Raw genomic sequence first — 19,215 nt, 5'->3', positions numbered from 1 at the left:
TAAGCTGGTGTGTTCTAGAGGAACAGTCATGCAAACAATCTAGCCTTAGGGCCTTAATTTACTCATCCTTACCTATAAGATCTTCCAGCTTCACCTCTCATCCTGTAGTGCTCTCTACTCTGAAAATTTGGAACCAATTTCGCTCTCATTACAAATTCATGTCTGCTTCAACCCTCGGTCCTATTCACAAAAACCATATTTTTCGTCCCTCTATTATGGACCTATCATTTATGGAATGGTGGAGGAAGGGTATTTACTGTTTTAAAGACCTTTATAGTTCTAAAACACTGGATAGTTATGAGAATCTACAGAGATTACATGACCTCCCAAGACAACTGTTTTTTCAATATCTCCAAATACGGCATTTTCTCAAGGCTAATTTCCCCTCCTTTCCCTCCCTGCCTGAGCAGGGACTCTGGGAAGACATAACTCTTTTAAAACCAGAAAAAGGAATTATTTCAATTTTATATCAGAAATTGCTTTCTTTGGAAAATCACAACTTGGCCAAAATTCAGGCTGGCTGGGAGGAGGAGTTAGGAATGGAGTTGGGTGATTATTGGGACCATGCACTGGAAAGAGTTAATTCATCATCGTCCTGTGCTCGCCTCGCACTCATTCAGTTTAAAGTGCTCAAAGTGATACATTGATGTAAATGATTCAGCTGAGTGAAACAGACGATGACTTTAACTGGACCTATTTATTTAATGGCTGTCAGACTCGTTTTTCTCCACCAGCAGGGGATGCTACTAGCTTGAAGAGGGTATGGTGCTGTGTATTTGTTTGTGTCTGTCTGTCTGTCTGTGTGTCTGTTAATAAAAAAAAAAAATATATTTTTGGTGATGGTCTGGTGGTACCTTCATGTGTGAATGAAGCTAAATATAGTTTAGAGCCTCGTCATGCAATGCCATGTCTCAGAATATCTGAGTTGTCCTGAGTGAATGTAAAGCAGTGTAACTGAGCACAGCTGTCTCAGTGCAGTTTCTGGCTGTAGGTGTAACCCAGGAAACAGAGCTCTCTGTGGGGGAAACTTCTATTTGCATTGCCAGGCCTGAGTGGGTCTGCTAGTCCCAGAATAGAGCAGCGCTATCGCCAGATGTTCAAGTGTTCTCAAGGGATTTACATTACAAGAAATACATTAGCATCTTCATTATTCAGTTATGACAGTGGTTTTAGTTGCCAACATTTACACCTCTATGACACCAGACTTTCATAATACTCTGCAACTGTATATATAATATAGGGCAGTGCTATCGACAGATGTTCAAGTGTTGTCAAGGGATTTACATTACGGGACATTACATACAGTCTCTTTGAGCTCAAGAGTGATTATAGAGTTAGAGAGCTTGGAAGGATTTTTAAATAAAATTTTAATCATTCCTTTTAAGTGATCTTTCTATGCTACAGAATACAGGTTATTCGTTGAATACTTTAATCATTATTTAAATCTGTAAAAGTCTTAACACTCAACTCAACTCAACAGCCTCTTAACTCTGACACTCATTTTTGCTTTTAGACCAAATTATCTCATCAAGTCATCATAATGGACCTGTTATTGTGTTTACTGGCTACATAATAAGCCCTCTATGGTTGTAATGACAAAAGGAAGTCAAATTACATCTATCATCGTTCAATTTTAAAATAAGAACATTCTTGGAGGCGGAGTAATTTCCTATCTATGTTATACAGTTGTGATGTTACAAACGTGTCATTTTAGGAGTTATTTGACAGAAGGGTTGTCAGCAAGTATAAGAACTTTGTTAGTGAAATGTTCTGTACTTTAAGGATATACATTTCAACATTATTAGTGCAGTGGATTTAACTGCCTTCATTGGGTGCAACAATCATCGATCTAGAAATATACCTTGAAGTGAAGACACAAAAAATACTAAATCAACTCTCTGATGAATCAAACTTCTTTATTAATAAATGGTCAAAACACATAAAAGGGTCAAAGTAACAAGCACTTCAGATTCCCAAATGCTGTAAAAGAGGTGGAAAGGGAGGGAAAGACAGTGACTCAGTGCTGCACACTAACAGAAATAAGAGAGAGTCCCTATCAGAGATGAAGAGTCTTTATCAAACACACTTTCAATCAGGCTAATGACAGACATTTGAAAGGGGACCCTAGGAGCAGTCTGATTTCTTCAGAATCTCAGTGACAGTCTGGGAGCCCTGCTTTGCCTCGCAGGTCACTGAGACCCCCTGGGTCCACTCCTGGAGAGGGAGGGTCAGGGTGTTGCTCCAGCTGTACAGGCCGTCCTTCTGTGGGCCCAAGCGACTGGTCTCCCCGCTCCTGCTGCTCCCCGCTACCTTCCAGCTCAGCGTCCAGTCGGACGGGAAGCCTCCGTTAGCCAGGCACATCAACGTGGCTGAACTCCCGCTGGTGTGCAGGGGGGGCAGGACTGTGAGTTTGGGACTGGTGTCACCTGAGAAATAAAGCGAAGAGGTACAGAAAGGAATAAACGAGGTAGTCAGTTGAAAAACGTCACCATCACTTTTATTAATTTGATATTACAGATGCAATATGATTGTATATTACAGATACACTGTCTCTTGGTGAATGGTACATGTTCTACTTAGGTTAGACTATTCCCTTTTTAAACAGTCTGGATGAACTAAGGATGTGCATGTTGATGCATTAGAATACTAGCAACACGATTCGAAAAATTAGCCTAAAAAGACTTTGCATAGATATGTATCTACGCAAGTGCCATAACTATGTTGTGAATATAGAAATAAAGCGAAGAGGCACAGAAAGGAATAAACGAGGTCGTCTGCTGAAAAATATCACCACCACTTTTAATGTGATATTACAGCTGCAATATGATACTGGCTCTTGGTTAAAGGAACAGGTTCAATTCACGAATTACGCTTGAAAACAGTCTGGAAGAACTAAGGATGTGCATGGTGATGCATTAAGCAATTGGCATTGGCAACACGATCTTCTTGATTCGAAAGATTGGCTTAAAAATACATCGCATAGACAGACATTTATCTGTGCAAATTCCATAACTGTCACACTTTTAAAAAGTATTCGCACAGACAAATATCTGCGCAAAAGCCTTAACTGTGTTAGTTAATATTGTGGAGAAATGTCTCAGTGCAACATCATGACACATTTCAGAGTTTTAGGTCGGTGTCGGTCAAACGGATTACCCACTTTCTGACGCGCAGCACCCAGATTACTGCCGGAGTAACACGAAGTTATAAACCCTGTAGGGCAGTAAATATCTTCCCATCACCAGTTTCCCAAATACACACGCACAGGTGTATTCTGAGTCAGTATACACAGTTCCAAGTAAAAAATACAGTTATGGTCAAAGCACAGAGACTACATTCAATCGAAAATGGCAAATTGCCTTCATACCTTTAACGTCAATAGCTACCACCAGCAGTAATAGGCCGCAACATGAACCACGAAAAGTCCTTTAGAAAACGAATCCCGCTCCACAGGCGCGCATCTACACAATCTTTAGCTCATAAAAAAGAACGAGTCGTGCTTAGCTACCAAAAAAAAGTTCGTCGCTGACTTTCCAGTCAATTTTTGGTGCGTCTATGTTTTATGCCGAACTAGTTTCTTCAGAGCGCACAAGGATCTTGGTCGCGAGTGCTGGCACTTTTCGACACGTGATCATGCTACACCAATAAGGTAGCTGCTTTTTGTCAACAGAGTTGCAAGATGGCGTCCACCATGCCTTCGTCGTGCAGTACGGAAGACGAAGAAAATACACCGGAATGTCTTAATAAATCAAAAAACAAACATTGTTTTATGCATATTACTTCAGTCAAGCACGAGGAGGTACATTATTTCACCACTACACGATGGAATACATACAGGACAAGCCTACAAACGTGGCTCGGGTTGGAGGGTGAGTCTCGAGACATGGCTGAGAACTTCAAACACTGTGTTGATGTGGAGTTTGAAAATATTCCCGAGGATGCATGGGCCAGCTGAGGAAGGCCTTAATTGAACTGGTGAAAGCCAATGAAGGCCTTGATGCTTCAAACTACAGGTAACTGCAATGCATTTTTCTCTCAAGTCTTATTATTTGTCATGTGCAAGTCCAGCTTTACACAACATGTGTGTGACAGGCCTGAGAAACAGTTTTTAAGTCTTGCTGTTTGCACAGACATGTACCAGTTGGCAACAAGGAGAATAGCTGGTGTGTGTGTGTGTGTGTGTGTGTGTGTGTGTGTGTGTGTGTGTGTGTGTGTGTGTGTGTGTGTGTGCGCGTGCGTGCGTGCGTGTGGTGTGGTTAGTGATGTTGTGTGCCTTTCTTGGGCATCTTTGGTGTTAAATGTGCTGTATGGCAGATAGGTTCTAGCCTGTTATGTCTTGTACCACCTCCACCACTCTCTGCTTTTCATGATACTCCTGTGACTCTTAATTGTCACTGTTTTGTTGTGTTGCAGACAGGATATGTTGAAGAAGAGGCTGACTCGTGATTTCCCCCATCAGTATCAAAAACCTAGAACGGTCACGTAGAGCTGATGCAGGGTCACAACGCATACAAATCTTAGACCCGGATCAGAGGACCCCAACCCAATGGAAAAGTTTCTCTCAGAAGGAACAAATAAGGAAGCACTTGCCGAATTCCTGTATGTTGCATGGAAAAATGCAGACCTTACAATAGTGGGCAAAAACCTCTGCTTGTACATCGCACATACAAATCAATGTCACTGTGTGACTGTTAAGGAGAGTGTACAGTCTGTTCGTGTTGTTGAAGACCTGTTGTTGTTTTTACATGCACAACATGCTACACGGGAGCATAAAGCTGTCATTATCAAGAGCTCTGACACTGATGTGGCAGTCATTGCTGTAAGTGTGCAGACAGATTTCCCATGCAGTTTATATGTTTTCACAGGGACTGGCAACAGGACACGTATCATTGACATTACCAAGGTGTCATCAGCAAACAAAATATAAGTGCTCCATCACCTGCTGAATGTGGTTGGCAAATAGAGGATGGGACCTTGCACCTGGATGACCAGAAATCCGGCCCCTGACAGTGGTTTGCATGTGATACACTGCGGCTGCAAAGGTGCCTGTGAGACAGGAAAATGTTCCTGTTTTTCTGCAGGACTGTGTTACAGACTTATGTCGTTGCTGTAATTGTGCCAACACAAAAGAAACTGAGGAACTGGAAGATAACTCTCCTGACACTGACAGTGAGGACTGAGTGTCCTTAATCTGTTATTTCTTATTTAGTTTTGTACAGTTTTATATATCATATTTCATATTTTTCATAAAGATTGTTTTTATGGTTCATCAGTGTTGTTTTCATTTGTGGAAGAATGAATGAATGAATGAATGAATGAACGAACGAACAAACAAATGGTCATTGGTATAAGTACAATTACTGCCTTTTATTGATACAAGGAAGGAGGTTTATTTGTCACATACATAGAAATACTAACGTAAAGCATGTAGTCATTGTGTGTGTTCAGGATACGGAATGCTTGAGGAAAGAAGCTCCTCCTCAGTCTCTCTGTTCTGGTCTTGTAGCAGCAGAGACGTTTGCCTGACCTCAGTGTTTTGAAAAGTCCATGGTCAGGATGTTAGGAGTCCTTTACAATACTTTGGGCCCTGGTATGTAGTCTTCTCTTGTAGGTCTCCTGCAGAATAGGGAGAGGTGCTCTGATGATGCGGCACTGCAGTCACAGGCTGTACAGTTCCCATACCAAGTGATGATGCTGTCAGGACACACAGCTGATGGGTGCTGATGCTATGAACTTCCTCAGCTGACGTAGGAAGTACAGTCTGCCTTGATTTCTTCAGTGTGTGCTGGGTGTTCACAGTCCATGTTAGATCGTCAGTAAGGTGTATTCCCAGGTATGTCAAACTTGATCTAAATGACTTAACATAAGCATAACATTATCGTATATTTGCCTCATTGTTCTTATGGGACGCGGCTATGTATACAGCACTATTTAGAACCCATTTAGCCCACTTTTGAGGATGTTCGGGTGTTTTCCTCTTTATCGGTAACGTTGAATCTAACCACGGGAGCCGCCATCTTGCCATTCTGTTGACAAAAAGCAGCTACCTCATTGGTGTAGAACGATCACGTGTCGAAAAGTGCCAGCACTCGCGACCAAGATCCTTGTGCGCTCTGAAGAAACTAGTTCGGCATAAAACATAGACGCACCAAAAATTGACTGGAAAGTCAGCGACGAACTTTTTTTTGGTAGCTAAGCACGACTCGTTCTTTTTTATGAGCTAAAGATTGTGTAGATGCGCGCCTGTGGAGCGGGTTGAAACGAAAACAGTGTTCATGTTGCGGCCTATAACACGAAGTTACAAACCTGTTTGACCTGTTCTTCCTTTCTATTTTCTAAGAACATGCAAGGGATGCAGAGTAAAACATTGTGATACACAATTTTCACTATTTGAAGGGAAAAAGTAAGTGTACAACTACACAGTTACGATCAGAGCACAAATCCTGCACTGTTCCAAAAAATGCGAAAAAGTTTAAACACAGAGATATCGGTAGCCGTCAAAACTGCTCTGCTCATAGCGCAACGTATTAGGCTTTTAGTAACACATACACATACTGACAAAATATTTCAAATGTATGACTGTTTACTTACTTCCAAATTCAAGTCTACTGCCGCCTCCAAACGTGTACCACAGTGATACAAACACTATCTGTGGCCGTACAAAAACCCCTCCTCTGATGCGCACTAGTAAGATCCCTTTAATTTCTGATATCCCAGGCAAAATTGACTCAGCTAAGATATGCCACCAATCATATTAGTCAAAACGGATAAACAATGCACAAAATTACATTTTTTACTATTTCGTTTCATTACCGAACCAGACTCATGCGGGTTTGTGACCTATCTGCCTAATATAGCACGCAATTATGAAAAAAGAAAGAAATGGTAAAGTGATGGCAATTTTAGCAAAGCGTTAAGATGTACACCAAAATATTTCATATAGGACCAAAGATGATATTACTTACTTCCAACATCAAGTCTTTTGCCGCCACCGAAAGTCCACCACAGTGATACAGACTCATAGAGACGCTGTACAAAAACCTCTTCAAGATACAGCGACTCTGACTGCCATTGCAGTGCAGTTACTGTTACATTTAGGGCAACATACGTTTTAGCAGATCTCGAATTCTGTCATGGTTCATTTCAGGTCTGAAATTATGACTTCTTCCATCGTCCTAAGTACAAGAATGTATTTCAATGTTTTATATTTCATAAATGCCAACCAGCATCAATAGCCTAAGTTTGCCCAAACGACATACAGCCTCATGAATTGAAAACATTAAAAAGAAGACATTCTACAGTATGGCAATTCTCCCTTCAATGGTAGACGGGTTTGAATGCGTTATTCCCGACAGTGGAATCAGGTGCACAGAATGAAAACTAAACTGGCTCCAGGTTTAGATCACAGATCTAGACCAGGGGTGCTTATTGTATGACTACTCTAGTGCAATAAGGGAAGAGTATGGTTCACCTCTACAGGAAGTACTGTGTTGATACTGTAACCTTATGTTTTATGGCTTTGGGTTAATGAAGAATAGATAAAATGAAGAAAGATAAAAAAGAATGAATGTAGAACTTATTGTGTATTTTATATGTTGTTTTCATGCACCAATGGCAGTGTCCTAGTCTGCTGGGTCATGGGAGATTGGTTCCTGGGGGGGGGGGGGGGGGGGGGGGGGGGGGGGGGTGTACCCAGTGGGAAGGTCATCTAGGGTTGGTGCTTTTGGGGAAAAGAAAGAGATGTGAACTGGAAGTGTGCTGTTTGCTCTGCTGCGTTCGCCTCAGCATCTCCAGAGGACCAATCAAAGGACTGTTTGGGAGAGAATGTTCTTAGAGATTGAGGCAGATTGTAGCCTTGAGGTATCGGCTTGTGGCAAATGCATAGCATTGGTGTTCACCATCTTAAATCTGACAGGAATGTAGATTTCCACAGCACCATCTTAAATCTGACAGGAATGTAGATTTCCACAGCACCATCTTAAATCTGGCTTGGGCCATCTCCTGCATCCTCACCCTGAATGGTAGAGATGGTTGCAGTGGCAACTCGAGGAACACACACACACACGTACACACACACTGTCTCACACCATATACCTACTATCCACAGTCCCATGCATTAAGATGCAGTCAAGCTCTCTGTTCCCACAGAACCCAAGCCACTGGAATTATCAAAGCAAAACCATCTGTCATCTGTCATAACTACTGATGGAGATCATTTCCAAACGCTGTTAATGACGTAAGAATATAATAATCGAGTGCCTTGTATTATGAATGACCTTATATGCAGCTCTGGAGTCCTGAGCTAACTAGGGTGAATTTTTACCTAACAACTACAAACTGATATAAGCAGGGATGTGAATAATGACTTCCAGACCACTTGTGTAGTTACTGTGTATCACACCCTTCAGCACCTGCAGTGAGCTCCAGCAGCAGAGTGCAGTCATGTGGAGCCTGACTGAGGGAGGTTTTTGTACGGCGCTTTATCACTGTGTGAACACACTTTTACTGCTTATAGAGTGGTAACTCTGACAGTAGTAAACTCCTGCATCCTCAGCCTGGACATTACTGATGGTCAGAGTGAAGTCACTGTGAGTTCCACTGCCACTGAATCTGGATGGAGTCCCAGACTGAAGTGTTTTGGCATAATAGATCAGGAGTTTAGGAGCTGCTCCAGGTTTCTGTTGGTACCAGGCTAATCCAGTCCAAGATGTCCCTGCATTCGCCACATTACTGCTGGTTTTACAGTTGAGAGTGACTGATCCTCCCTGTTGAACAGCTTTCACTGCAGGAGTCTGAGTCACAGTGACCTGTCCATATGACTCTGTTCAGAAAACAGAAAGGATTCAGAGAAATATTTAACATCACATAAGCATTTTACAACTTTTTTAAATAATATGAATTATAAAAAAGAAGCTTACTCTGAAAGCAGAGGACAAGTGTCCAGAGGAACATGAAGATGAAAGTCATTGTTGAGTTCTCCACTATGAGAATCAGCTCTTACCCATGAAGTGGTGAACTCACAGGGCTATAAATAATCCCCCCAAGACTAGAACTGTGACCACTCATGCAAACTGACACAACTACTGTATGTAAATGATTTTCCTGAGTGAAACAGACCGCTAGGGTTACAGTAATGATTAGTATGTACACACACATAGATGTAGATGTGATTGAGAGGAAAATATATTTCTATGAAATTGATATATTGATTTATAGATTATTGAACAGGGGTTGCGCTCTGTAAAGGCGCTTTAAGACAGTGTCTGTTATTAATGGTTTTCTATATACAATAAATAAATAAAAGTGAATTGAAGTCTCTTGATATTTTGGCAAGGTGGTATTCTAACAATCTCATGTACAAATCAGATGAACCAGAGACCACTACTAATACTCCAGGTTCTCACCGGATCGTTATACAGATTACTCAGACTCATGCCAAGACCTCAGTATGGCAGACTAACTGGTGACATCACACACAGTAGTCCGAGTCCAGTGCTCAAGCGTGTCTCTTTCTGAGATCACCAGGATGAAGATCAGCAACACCGCAACACATATGTGAATCAGGATGTCTATCGGCAGGGAAACTACAGATAGCTGATGCAGTTGGGCATCCGTCAGCTTGTTTCCAGATAGCCCCAGATGGCAAATTACAGAATGTGTCTCTCTCTCCTAGTCCAACAGTGCCCTCTAGTGGTGGAAAAAACACACTGCACAAAAGTTCTGATGTTGCATATAATGTCACCTGCAACAAAAGCACTTTTCCTGCCTACATTAGGGGCATAGATGTGGTAGGGAAATATTTTTTTATCAGGATTGATTATTGATCAGGTCTTGGGCTCTGTAAAGTACAGTGGCTCTAAACAGCGCTCTGTAAAGCGCTTTGAGACTGTGTCTGTTGTTAATGGTGTTATATATACATTATATCATTAAAAGGGAATTGAAGTCTCTTGATATTTTGGCAAGGTGGTGTTCTAACAATCTCATGTACAAACCAGGTGATTTTCTCACCCTCAGTGAACAGAGATTCCTAAAGAGGAAGATTTTTACTAGATGTCAGGTAGACTCATTTAGCTCTATACGAAATATGAAATAGAGATTGCACTGATTGCACTAAGTGTAAACATGAATTGTAAATACAGAATCACAATTACATTTTTATTACGACAATTACTTTATTATTATCCAAAACACTGTTGCAAGAAGTTGCTGTATTGTTGTTGTTAATGCATTTTCCTTGATTGTTTTTACAGATGACGATACAGTACCTGTGCTTCTGGATGAGAGCAGCTCCTTACTGGCTTTGTGATGAGAGACTCTGATGGACTCAGGTTCAGGTTCAGATGACCGACAGGCTTCTAATATGGCCTGGCCTTCATCTGGCCCTGATCAGTGTTGATCTTCTAATATGGCCTGGCCTTCATCTGGCCCTGATCAGTGTTGATCTTCTAATATGGCCTGGCCTTCATCTGGCCCTGATCAGTGTTGATCTTCCCAGGATCTTACACTACAGCAGTATGACACGAGTGAGTGGGGGTGATGAAGGATATCCTCACGGCTGTGGGCCACAGGTCTCACACATCCACAGAAGAGAAGGTGCACATTTGTTCCAAAGTCATTTTCATTATGAGTGTGAATATTTATGTGTACAGGAAAACAGCCAGAAAGTACAAACGGACTCTAGGAAATGTAATTTATTTGCAATATTTTTTAATAACATCATTCCTCAGATAAAAATGCAATGTTACAGGAATATACATCATAGATGAAGTTTAAAACTTGCTTTCAAGGACCATACAGCCTAAATAGAGTTTTTTCCTTTTTTATTTACTGGTAGCGTGCGTTATAAGCAAGACAGACTCTGCCACCAAGGACAGACTTACGAGTACAGATCCAGACTGTACAGGATGTATTTACAAATTCAACTTTTTGTTTAGATTTTTTTTCATTTCACTTTTTTTGAAAATAGGAGTAGAAAAGTGATTGAATACTTTGATTCCTTTATTGTATTTCTTTCCCTTTTTAAAATCTTAATGAAAGAATGAAAACAAACTTAAAACCCCTTTAAACTTCCCGAGACCGTGTTTGGAAAAGTCCAGCGCACATCATGCAGAGACGCCTATGAGAAGAGTGTGAGACTGGGTGTAGGGTGAAGGGTCAAAGTTCGGAGGTCACCGGGCTGCAGTGACCTCTCATGGGACTGGGTCAGTGACTGAGCTTGTCATCATCATTGATCTCAGAGGGGTTTGTCTCCAAAGCTACAGCCTAAGTCAACGTCAGTGTGCATGTCAGCCGTGGGGCTGAAATCTTGCCCTACACTGCCCCTGTCTTTGGACAGATAGTAGAACACACAGCAAGTCATGTTTCTCCTTAAGAACAGAGAAGGACTAAATTAAATATGTTAGATTCTCCCTTCATATCTCTATGTACATTATAAACTCATGTGTGGGGTGCTGTAAAATGTGTGTGTGAAGTATGTAGTGTGTGTAGGTTTGTCTCAATACGGCATTGCAGTGACAGTAAGACAGGGCTCAGAAGGAAACAAGGATCGCTCCAAACAATCTGAGAAAGGGTCCTCTACGTTCCCTACAACACAGAACAGCAAGCGCCAGCCAACAGAACCGCCTTCCCTACCGCTGGTCCCAGAGACCAACTACCTCAGAACCACTGGTCCCAGAGACCAACTAACCGAGAACCACTGGTCCCAGAGACCAACTACCTCAGAACCGCTGGTCCCAGAGACCAACTACCTCAGAACCACTGGTCCCAGAGAGAATCGCTGGTCCCAGAGACCAACTACCTCAGAACCACTGGTCCCAGAGAGAACCACTGGTCCCAGAGACCAACTACCTCAGAACCACTGGTCCCATAGACCAACTACCTCAGAACCACTGGTCCCAGAGACCAACTACCTCAGAACCACTGGTCCCAGAGACCAACTACCTCAGAACCGGTGGTCCCAGAGACCAACTACCTCAGAACCACTGGTCCCAGAGACCAACTACCTCAGAACCACTGGTCCCAGAGACCAACTAACCGAGAACCACTGGTCCCATAGACCAACTACCTCAGAACCGGTGGTCCCAGAGACCAACTACCTCAGAACCACTGGTCCCAGAGACCAACTACCTCAGAACCACTGGTCCCAGAGACCAACTAACCGAGAACCATTGGTCCCAGAGACCAACAACCTCAGAACTGGGTCGGGCCCACTTCAGACCCCGATGCGGAACAGAACCACAGTAAACTACATGTAATGTACACAACTCTACACGTGACCCCCAGGGGGTCGTAGGGCTTCCAGAGCCAGGGAGTCCAGACAGGAAGTCCAGACAGGAAGTCTAGACAGGAAGCCCAGACAGGAAGTCCAGACAGGAAGTCCAGACAGGGAGTCCAGACAGGGAGTCCAGACAGGAAGTCCAGACAGGAAGCCCAGACAGGGAGTCCAGACAGACGAGGAATGACAGCCAGGCAGCCTGGAGCCCATCGGCCTTTCTTTCCATCCTCAAACCAATGCACGTCAGCCAATCAAGAGAGAACAGGAACAACAGCATCTCCATCGGAGCACAACTAATCCAGTCTACATCAATGGATCATCCACTGAGAAATCAGCCCTCAGACACAAAAGGGAAATAAATACTATTCTTGTCAGTGTCCTTTTGGCTGTTAAAGGTGATCAGTATGTTTACTGAGGTACCAACGATGGGACCCTTTCAGGGAGGGAGGGGGTGGGGTGGGGTGGGGTGATACGCACTGTAAGTCTCTTTCATTATGGTACACTATGACAAGGGGATAAGGGGATTCATATGACACTACATGTGGTTACTGCACAAATAATGCATTCTGAAAATGTTCATTATTGCATTACTAAAAAATTCCTCGACTTAATAATAACAATAATAATAATAATAATAATAATATGGGAATGATTGTAATAGTTATAAATCTTTAATCATTGTAAATTAACAGTCATTAACAGAAGGCGGTATTCTCAATGCTACACTTTAGCATGTATGTGTGTGTGTGTGTGTGTGTGTGTGGGGGGGGGGGGGGGGTCAATCAAGGCTCAAAGGTCAAAGGGTAAGGACCATAGCCATAGCCCAACTAAGCCAACCACCCTGCCTGGCCAATCCCTTCCTGCTAAAACTGCATTGCTAAAGTAACTCCTGTAGATGCACATTGACATCCACAGAGGATCATGAACCCAGGCTAGTAGCTAAAATAGGTTAAGAGAGACTAGGACTGATAAGGCTAGGCTAACTTAAATTATGGGCTGGGCTATGCTAAGCTAGGCTAAAATAGAATAGGCTAGGCTAAGCTAGGCTGGGCTGGGCAGGGTGTGAATTATCAGAAGATGTTGATGCTTGAAAAGGGGGTAAACACAGCATGCCGTAATAATGACCACATAAAGTAGCTAAAATATGTCCTTCCAACACCATTCCAACCATTCTGGGGTTTACAAGGCAGAGTTACATCAAAGTCAGATCACTCAAAATCAGTTCAATTTTGGTCTACTACTTCAATCTCAGAAATATGGTGTTCTTTCTCTATAGCAAATATATATTTATAGATATATATTTATGTACATATATATATATATATATATATGCATGTGTACCATTAGGATTATAAAATATATGTAAGTGATTTATACAGTTCTATCTTTACCCTCCTATAATGCCTCTATATGTGTAATAATCTGACACTTTCTTCAAATAGGGAGGCGAAAATAAATTCTACATTTCAAATCCTCTCCTCTCTCTAAAGCCCTTACCCTAAGCCATCTACAAGTAAATACAGATGGGTCACCATCTTCCAGGACTGACTGAGATCTCGTTGCCACGCCAACATCCAAATACATGATCCTCATTCTCCCTTTTGTCAACTAGGCATTGTATTCATCTATAGAAAAGATATGGACTCATAAATCATACATAAGACATGGCTGACACACACACACACACACACACACACACACACACACACACACACACACACACACACACACACACACACACACACACACACTTCCTACACACAGGAAAACTGTTCCGCCTAAAAAAAAATCGTAAAAACTGTTTGGCTCGGGAAAAGTTCAAAGCTTCACAACCCCTCCCCATGTCTCCCCTTGGCTCAGACACCTGACCAGCATGCTACCGTCAGCGGATGAGGTTTTTCATGTCAAATCGTTTCTTCACAAGCCCTATAAGACAGATAACACTTCAACTTCTATCTGTACAAAGCACTATACACACTCTAAAAGAACCACTGACCTTACCCTGACATTCAGTATACACTCTAGATGTATATATATAGGGGTATATATATATTTATATATATATGTATATGGTATAAAAATATGCAGTCATAAGCACGTGATCCTTTGGGTCTCTCACATGAACCTCCCAGAGACAAAAACCCCCACACATCCCCAAAATACATTCTTCTGCACTAAATCTCAAACCAACACATGTTGTGTCCAGATTGTCACTGTGAACAAACTCGTGGGAGTGAGGTGTTTTTTTTAGTAGGTCCAGACAGATGCCTGCATAAAAAAAACTGGAGGGGAGGGAACATCCGCTTAGCCAGTGGTTAAGAACACAGCGAGAGACATACCTACACTGCAAGAAATCAACACAGCCTGACAAGCCATTATAAAACAACAACAGTTGATTGATTGAGTGTGTGTGTGCTTGTGTGAGGGTGTGTGTGTGTGTGTGTGTGTGTATATGTGTGGTGTGAATCTGAGAGAACTGTTTGTCCATTTTTCACACAAAAATAAATAAGAAGTGTGTATGCTCAGTATAACCCAGCTATAAGAGGAACGGAAGCAAAAGGGAAAAAACATAATTGGTCAAAATGCGCTGAAAAAAAAAAAAGAAAATATCTGATTGGTCAGAATGTTTTCGAACGTCTCAAAGAATGCGTGCTGAATGTGCACAAGATATGCAAAATCATTCCAACACCATCAGCACCCTGCCACACAGCTGCAATACTTATATATCTCAATTACTATATACAACTTCAATTAAAAAAATAAAACAACTATCCTCAACCAGTACGCATTCCTCCCTCACCTGGAGAAGCCAACTAAAGAAGGGAAGAAAGAGCGAAAGGAAGAGAGAAATTAACGAAACTGAACACCCAAACTAAAGAAGGGAAGAAAGAGCGAAAGGAAGAGAGAAATGAACCAAACTGAACACCGAAACTAAAGAAGGGAAGAAAGAGCGAAAGGAAGAGAGAAATGAACCAAACTGAACACCGAAACTTGGCTCACTGAAGTGATCAAATGAATCCCATGCAAGAATGTACAACTATTAATCCCAACAGAATAGAAAGAGCTAGTGGTCTTTAACAAGAGCAAATATATGGCGACTAAATGGCCTGGCACAATGATATATACTTAACATACTGAATGCACCTGAATTCAAGTATAACAATTACAATACTAATACTTTTGAATATATTATCTCTGATACTTTTTTCTCTTTTAACAATATTTTAACAGCTATAATTCTCCATGATTCTGTTACAGTCATAGTTGTTATTGCATTGTTTTTGCATATCTTGTGGTATGCAGGTATGCATCTACTCACTCACAAAGGAAACCTTGCTCCTGCTGAACCACACACACACAAACACACACACACACACACACACACACACACACACACAATGATTAACAGGTTTCCCTTACACACATGCACTCATCCACACACACACACACACACAGCCAGACATGTTCAGCTAGGCAATAAAAACACAGCATAATTGTGAAGTAGACGCACTGAAAGAGAACAGCATCCTACACAGGTGGAACAGAAGCTACACGGCCTTGACTCCGCCCCACACCCGGCCCAGATGCGGCCCACTGATGTTTCCCTCAGTGTGTGTGTGTGTGTGTGTGTGTGTGTGGCTCAATAATCAGCTGTGAACACAGGATCTTAACGGTATACTCAACATGCCAAACCAAATGTTTAATTGGAAAATATTCAAACAGACACATCCATCAGAAGCATGGAGATCCACACAGCACTGCAGCCTACATGGTTGATATGTGTGTGTGTGTGTGTGTGTGTGTGTGTATGTGTGTGTGTGTGTGTCAGGCCAAAGAGGATCGTTCATGATGAAGACGCCTCATTCAACAGGGTTAGCATCACTCGCCACAGAGCAGCTGGGACCGGAAGAGGCCAGATGTGGACCAGATGTTGACCAGATGTGGACCAGAACAGGCCAGATGTTGACCAGAACAGGCCAGATGTTGACCGGATGTGGACCAGAACAGGCCAGATGTTGGCCGGATGTGGACCAGAAGAGGCCAGATGTTGACCGGATGTGGACCAGAACAGGCCAGATGTTGACCGGATGTGGACCAGATGTCTCTAGATCACTCTCAGGTGAAGGCTTACACTGAGGTGACCTCCACATGACCTCCTGGTGAACATGTGACCTCCACATCACCTCCTGGCGATCAAGTGACCTCCACATGACCTCCTGGTGAACATGTGACCTCCACATGACCTCCTGGTGAACATGTGACACATTGAGCAAACAGAACCTACAGGTGAGTCTTATGTCTGGTGCGTCTTCACCACACCGTGCCGTTATCAGACGACAACAGCACTGCTAGTTAAACACTGGAACACCATATTTGCATAATAGATCAGTAAATCTTTCTGAGGCTGTGGTAGTGTGTGATTGTGACATATGCATGCATACAGGGCTAGGCAAAGCAACCAGGCACCCCATGTAAAACTATAATTAGAATTACAAACAGAGTGATATAATTATAATAATAATAATATTAATAATATATTCTGTAATAATGATGTCGTTAGCCCTGTGAACTACATTAAAAAGTGTCTCTCAAATGAAGCACTATCCCAATAAACCCCGCCCTCCCTTCCTGTTGAGTCATTTGCCCCCCCCCCCCCCATACCCCACTGATGTCCCTGAATAATGTTCTTTAAATAAACTGTTGTCCTCTTTTCCCAGAATGCATTTTTCTTGTAGTGTAGCCGCATCCTGGTGGACTTACAGGGGGCGGAGCCATAGCAGGATGGGCATGACGCTACCTTAGCAACACCTCAGCATGAGGCTGCGTTAGTGTTACCATGACGACTACGTGGGAGTGGTTCAGAATCTTCCTCATCAGGGAGTCACAGCGCACATCAGAACATCGGAAACCTCTGGGGTCATGTGACCCTTTAAAGATACCAGAAACAATAACCCTAGTAGATAAAAAAAACAAACATAAAATCTCAGTAGTTCACTATTCTGAACAACAATCAAGAACATGAGAGCAGCAATTAGGACAAGAAGCCTTGGAAGCAAGCCTGTCAGTGACACACGTCACATCACACTCCTGGGCTGGGCTGCGTGTGACGCCACACCTCTGCTACCTCAGGTAACTGTCTGGTGCGTGGGATCCCCCCACGCCTCATACACACACACACACACACACACACACACACACACACACACACTTTGTGTCAGGGAGAAATAAATAAATAAATGAAGTCCAGTCTGACACGGGCGTCTCCATGGAAACCCAATCTTTACACGCGGTGCCACAGCAAAGACACCTCAGCTTGTGTTCAAACAAACAAAAACAAACACAAACAAACACAAACAAGCCCCACTTAAACTAAACTAACAAACAAACTAAATCATCAACCCAAAGCCAGGTGTCCTGAGGAAGGCCAGTACCCAGCGCTGTGCAAAACCAGAGTGGAGGGAGGAGAGGAGAGATTGAAAAGGGAGAAGAGGAGAGATTGAAGAGGGAGGAGAGGAGAGATTGAAGCACTCTGCACAACACTGAAGGCTGACTGAAACCTCACAGTGGCAATCTAAAGGGGCTCCAACCTCCACACACAAGAGGAAGAGGAGAAGGAGGAGGAGGAGGAGGAGGCAGAGAGGTCGGAGGTAGGGGTGGGACTACAGGCAGGAAATGACATCTGCAGAGAGAAGGAAGTGTGTGTTTAGGGGTCGGGCGGGGCGGGGGGAAGAGGAGGGGGCAGCATCCTTGAGTGCAGGGTGACGTGACGTGACGTGTCTGTCCGGTCCGGCGCCGAGGTCCGATCCGGAGCTCAGCTTGTTCACCTCCTGAGGTCCTCCTCAGTGGAGGAGTGAAGTGGGTCTGGCGCCCCCCAGTGGTTCGTCCAGCCTCCTGCTGTGTGACTGTGCCCAGCGCCCCCTGCTGGCTCGTATCGGGAGCACAGAGAGCGAAAGGGGAGAGCAAAGCCTCCTGGTTACCGTGGCAACCTTCCCAATGCGTGGACCGACCAGCAGAAACTGGAGCTCCAGGCGTCCACTGTGGCTTACTGACACACACGACTGGCGACTCTTCGTCTCAACACACACACACAGCACACACATACACAGACACACACACACACACACACACACACACACACACACACACACACACACACACACACACACACACACACTTGTCTCCACTCCTCCCCATATGTGAGTGGGCAGGGTCTGTTCCTTTAGTTGCTTCCCTAATCCTAACATCAACATCATCTGCAGGGAATAAGAACTGTGAGGCACTTCAGAGACACACCCATAGATGCACACACACACGCACACACACGCACACACACACACACACACACACACAGACACACACACCTACATAGACATATCCTCACACACACTTACAAGAGAGAAATCGAAACTCCTCATTTCCATTAACTTACTGTTGGCATAGTAACCCTAAAATAAATATGTATCATTTGTCTTTGTTTTAACTAATAGTTCATCCTATTGGCCGCCAGAGTCGGGTCCAGCCTATCAGAAAAAGGAAGATTGCGAGGTGGGGTGGGGTGGGGTGAGAGTGGCAGACTTCTGTACAGCTGCCGACCCCAGCAAACCCAGAAACACACTCCGTCCCCGCAGGCTGGTCTCTCTCACACACACACGCGCGCGCGCGCGCGCGCTCCGTCCCTACAAGCTCGTCACACACTCCATGTCCTCGTCCTCCAGCAGGGCGCTGTTCTGCTGCCCCCCCTCGGCCCCGCCCAGGCCCAGGCCCAGACCCACGTCGTCCAGCCCCAGCTCCGGGTCCTCCGGGCTGACCCCCCCCAGCAGCTCCTGAAGCTCCCCAGCGTCGGGGCTCTCCGGCGGGGGCGCCTGGCCAGCGGCGTCCCTGCAGTGGAGGAAGGAGAGCAGGCTGCCGTTGGGGCTGGGTTGCGTGTTGCCGTTGAGGAT

General features: G+C 43.7%; 1 protein-coding gene and 1 gene segment (V, D, J or C); both read right to left on the bottom strand.

The window, feature by feature from the left end:
* Positions 1-1,905: 1,905 nt before the first annotated feature.
* On the bottom strand, positions 1,906-9,076 carry LOC105903814. The segment is given in 4 exon segments: positions 1,906-2,426; positions 6,966-7,003; positions 8,497-8,821; positions 8,919-9,076. Coding segments are annotated over 4 exon segments (714 nt in total).
* Positions 9,077-15,941: 6,865 nt separating this feature from the next.
* cacna1c (calcium channel, voltage-dependent, L type, alpha 1C subunit) overlaps positions 15,942-19,215 on the bottom strand; it is a 242,082-nt gene continuing 238,808 nt past the window's right edge. For 31 of the 32 annotated variants that reach the window (XM_031582879.2, XM_031582890.2, XM_031582878.2 and 28 more), the window contains one exon: positions 15,942-19,215. This exon is cut by the window's right edge and continues 123 nt beyond it. In XM_031582879.2, coding sequence (XP_031438739.1) covers positions 18,952-19,215 — 264 coding nt within the window. In that variant the 3' untranslated portion in view covers positions 15,942-18,951. The other variant, XR_004165432.2, reaches the window with a different exon arrangement.

The sequence above is a fragment of the Clupea harengus genome, chromosome 16 (assembly GCF_900700415.2).
Source record: "Clupea harengus chromosome 16, Ch_v2.0.2, whole genome shotgun sequence".
Taxonomy (NCBI): domain Eukaryota; kingdom Metazoa; phylum Chordata; class Actinopteri; order Clupeiformes; family Clupeidae; genus Clupea; species Clupea harengus.
This window is presented reverse-complemented; position numbering and strand designations above follow the sequence as displayed.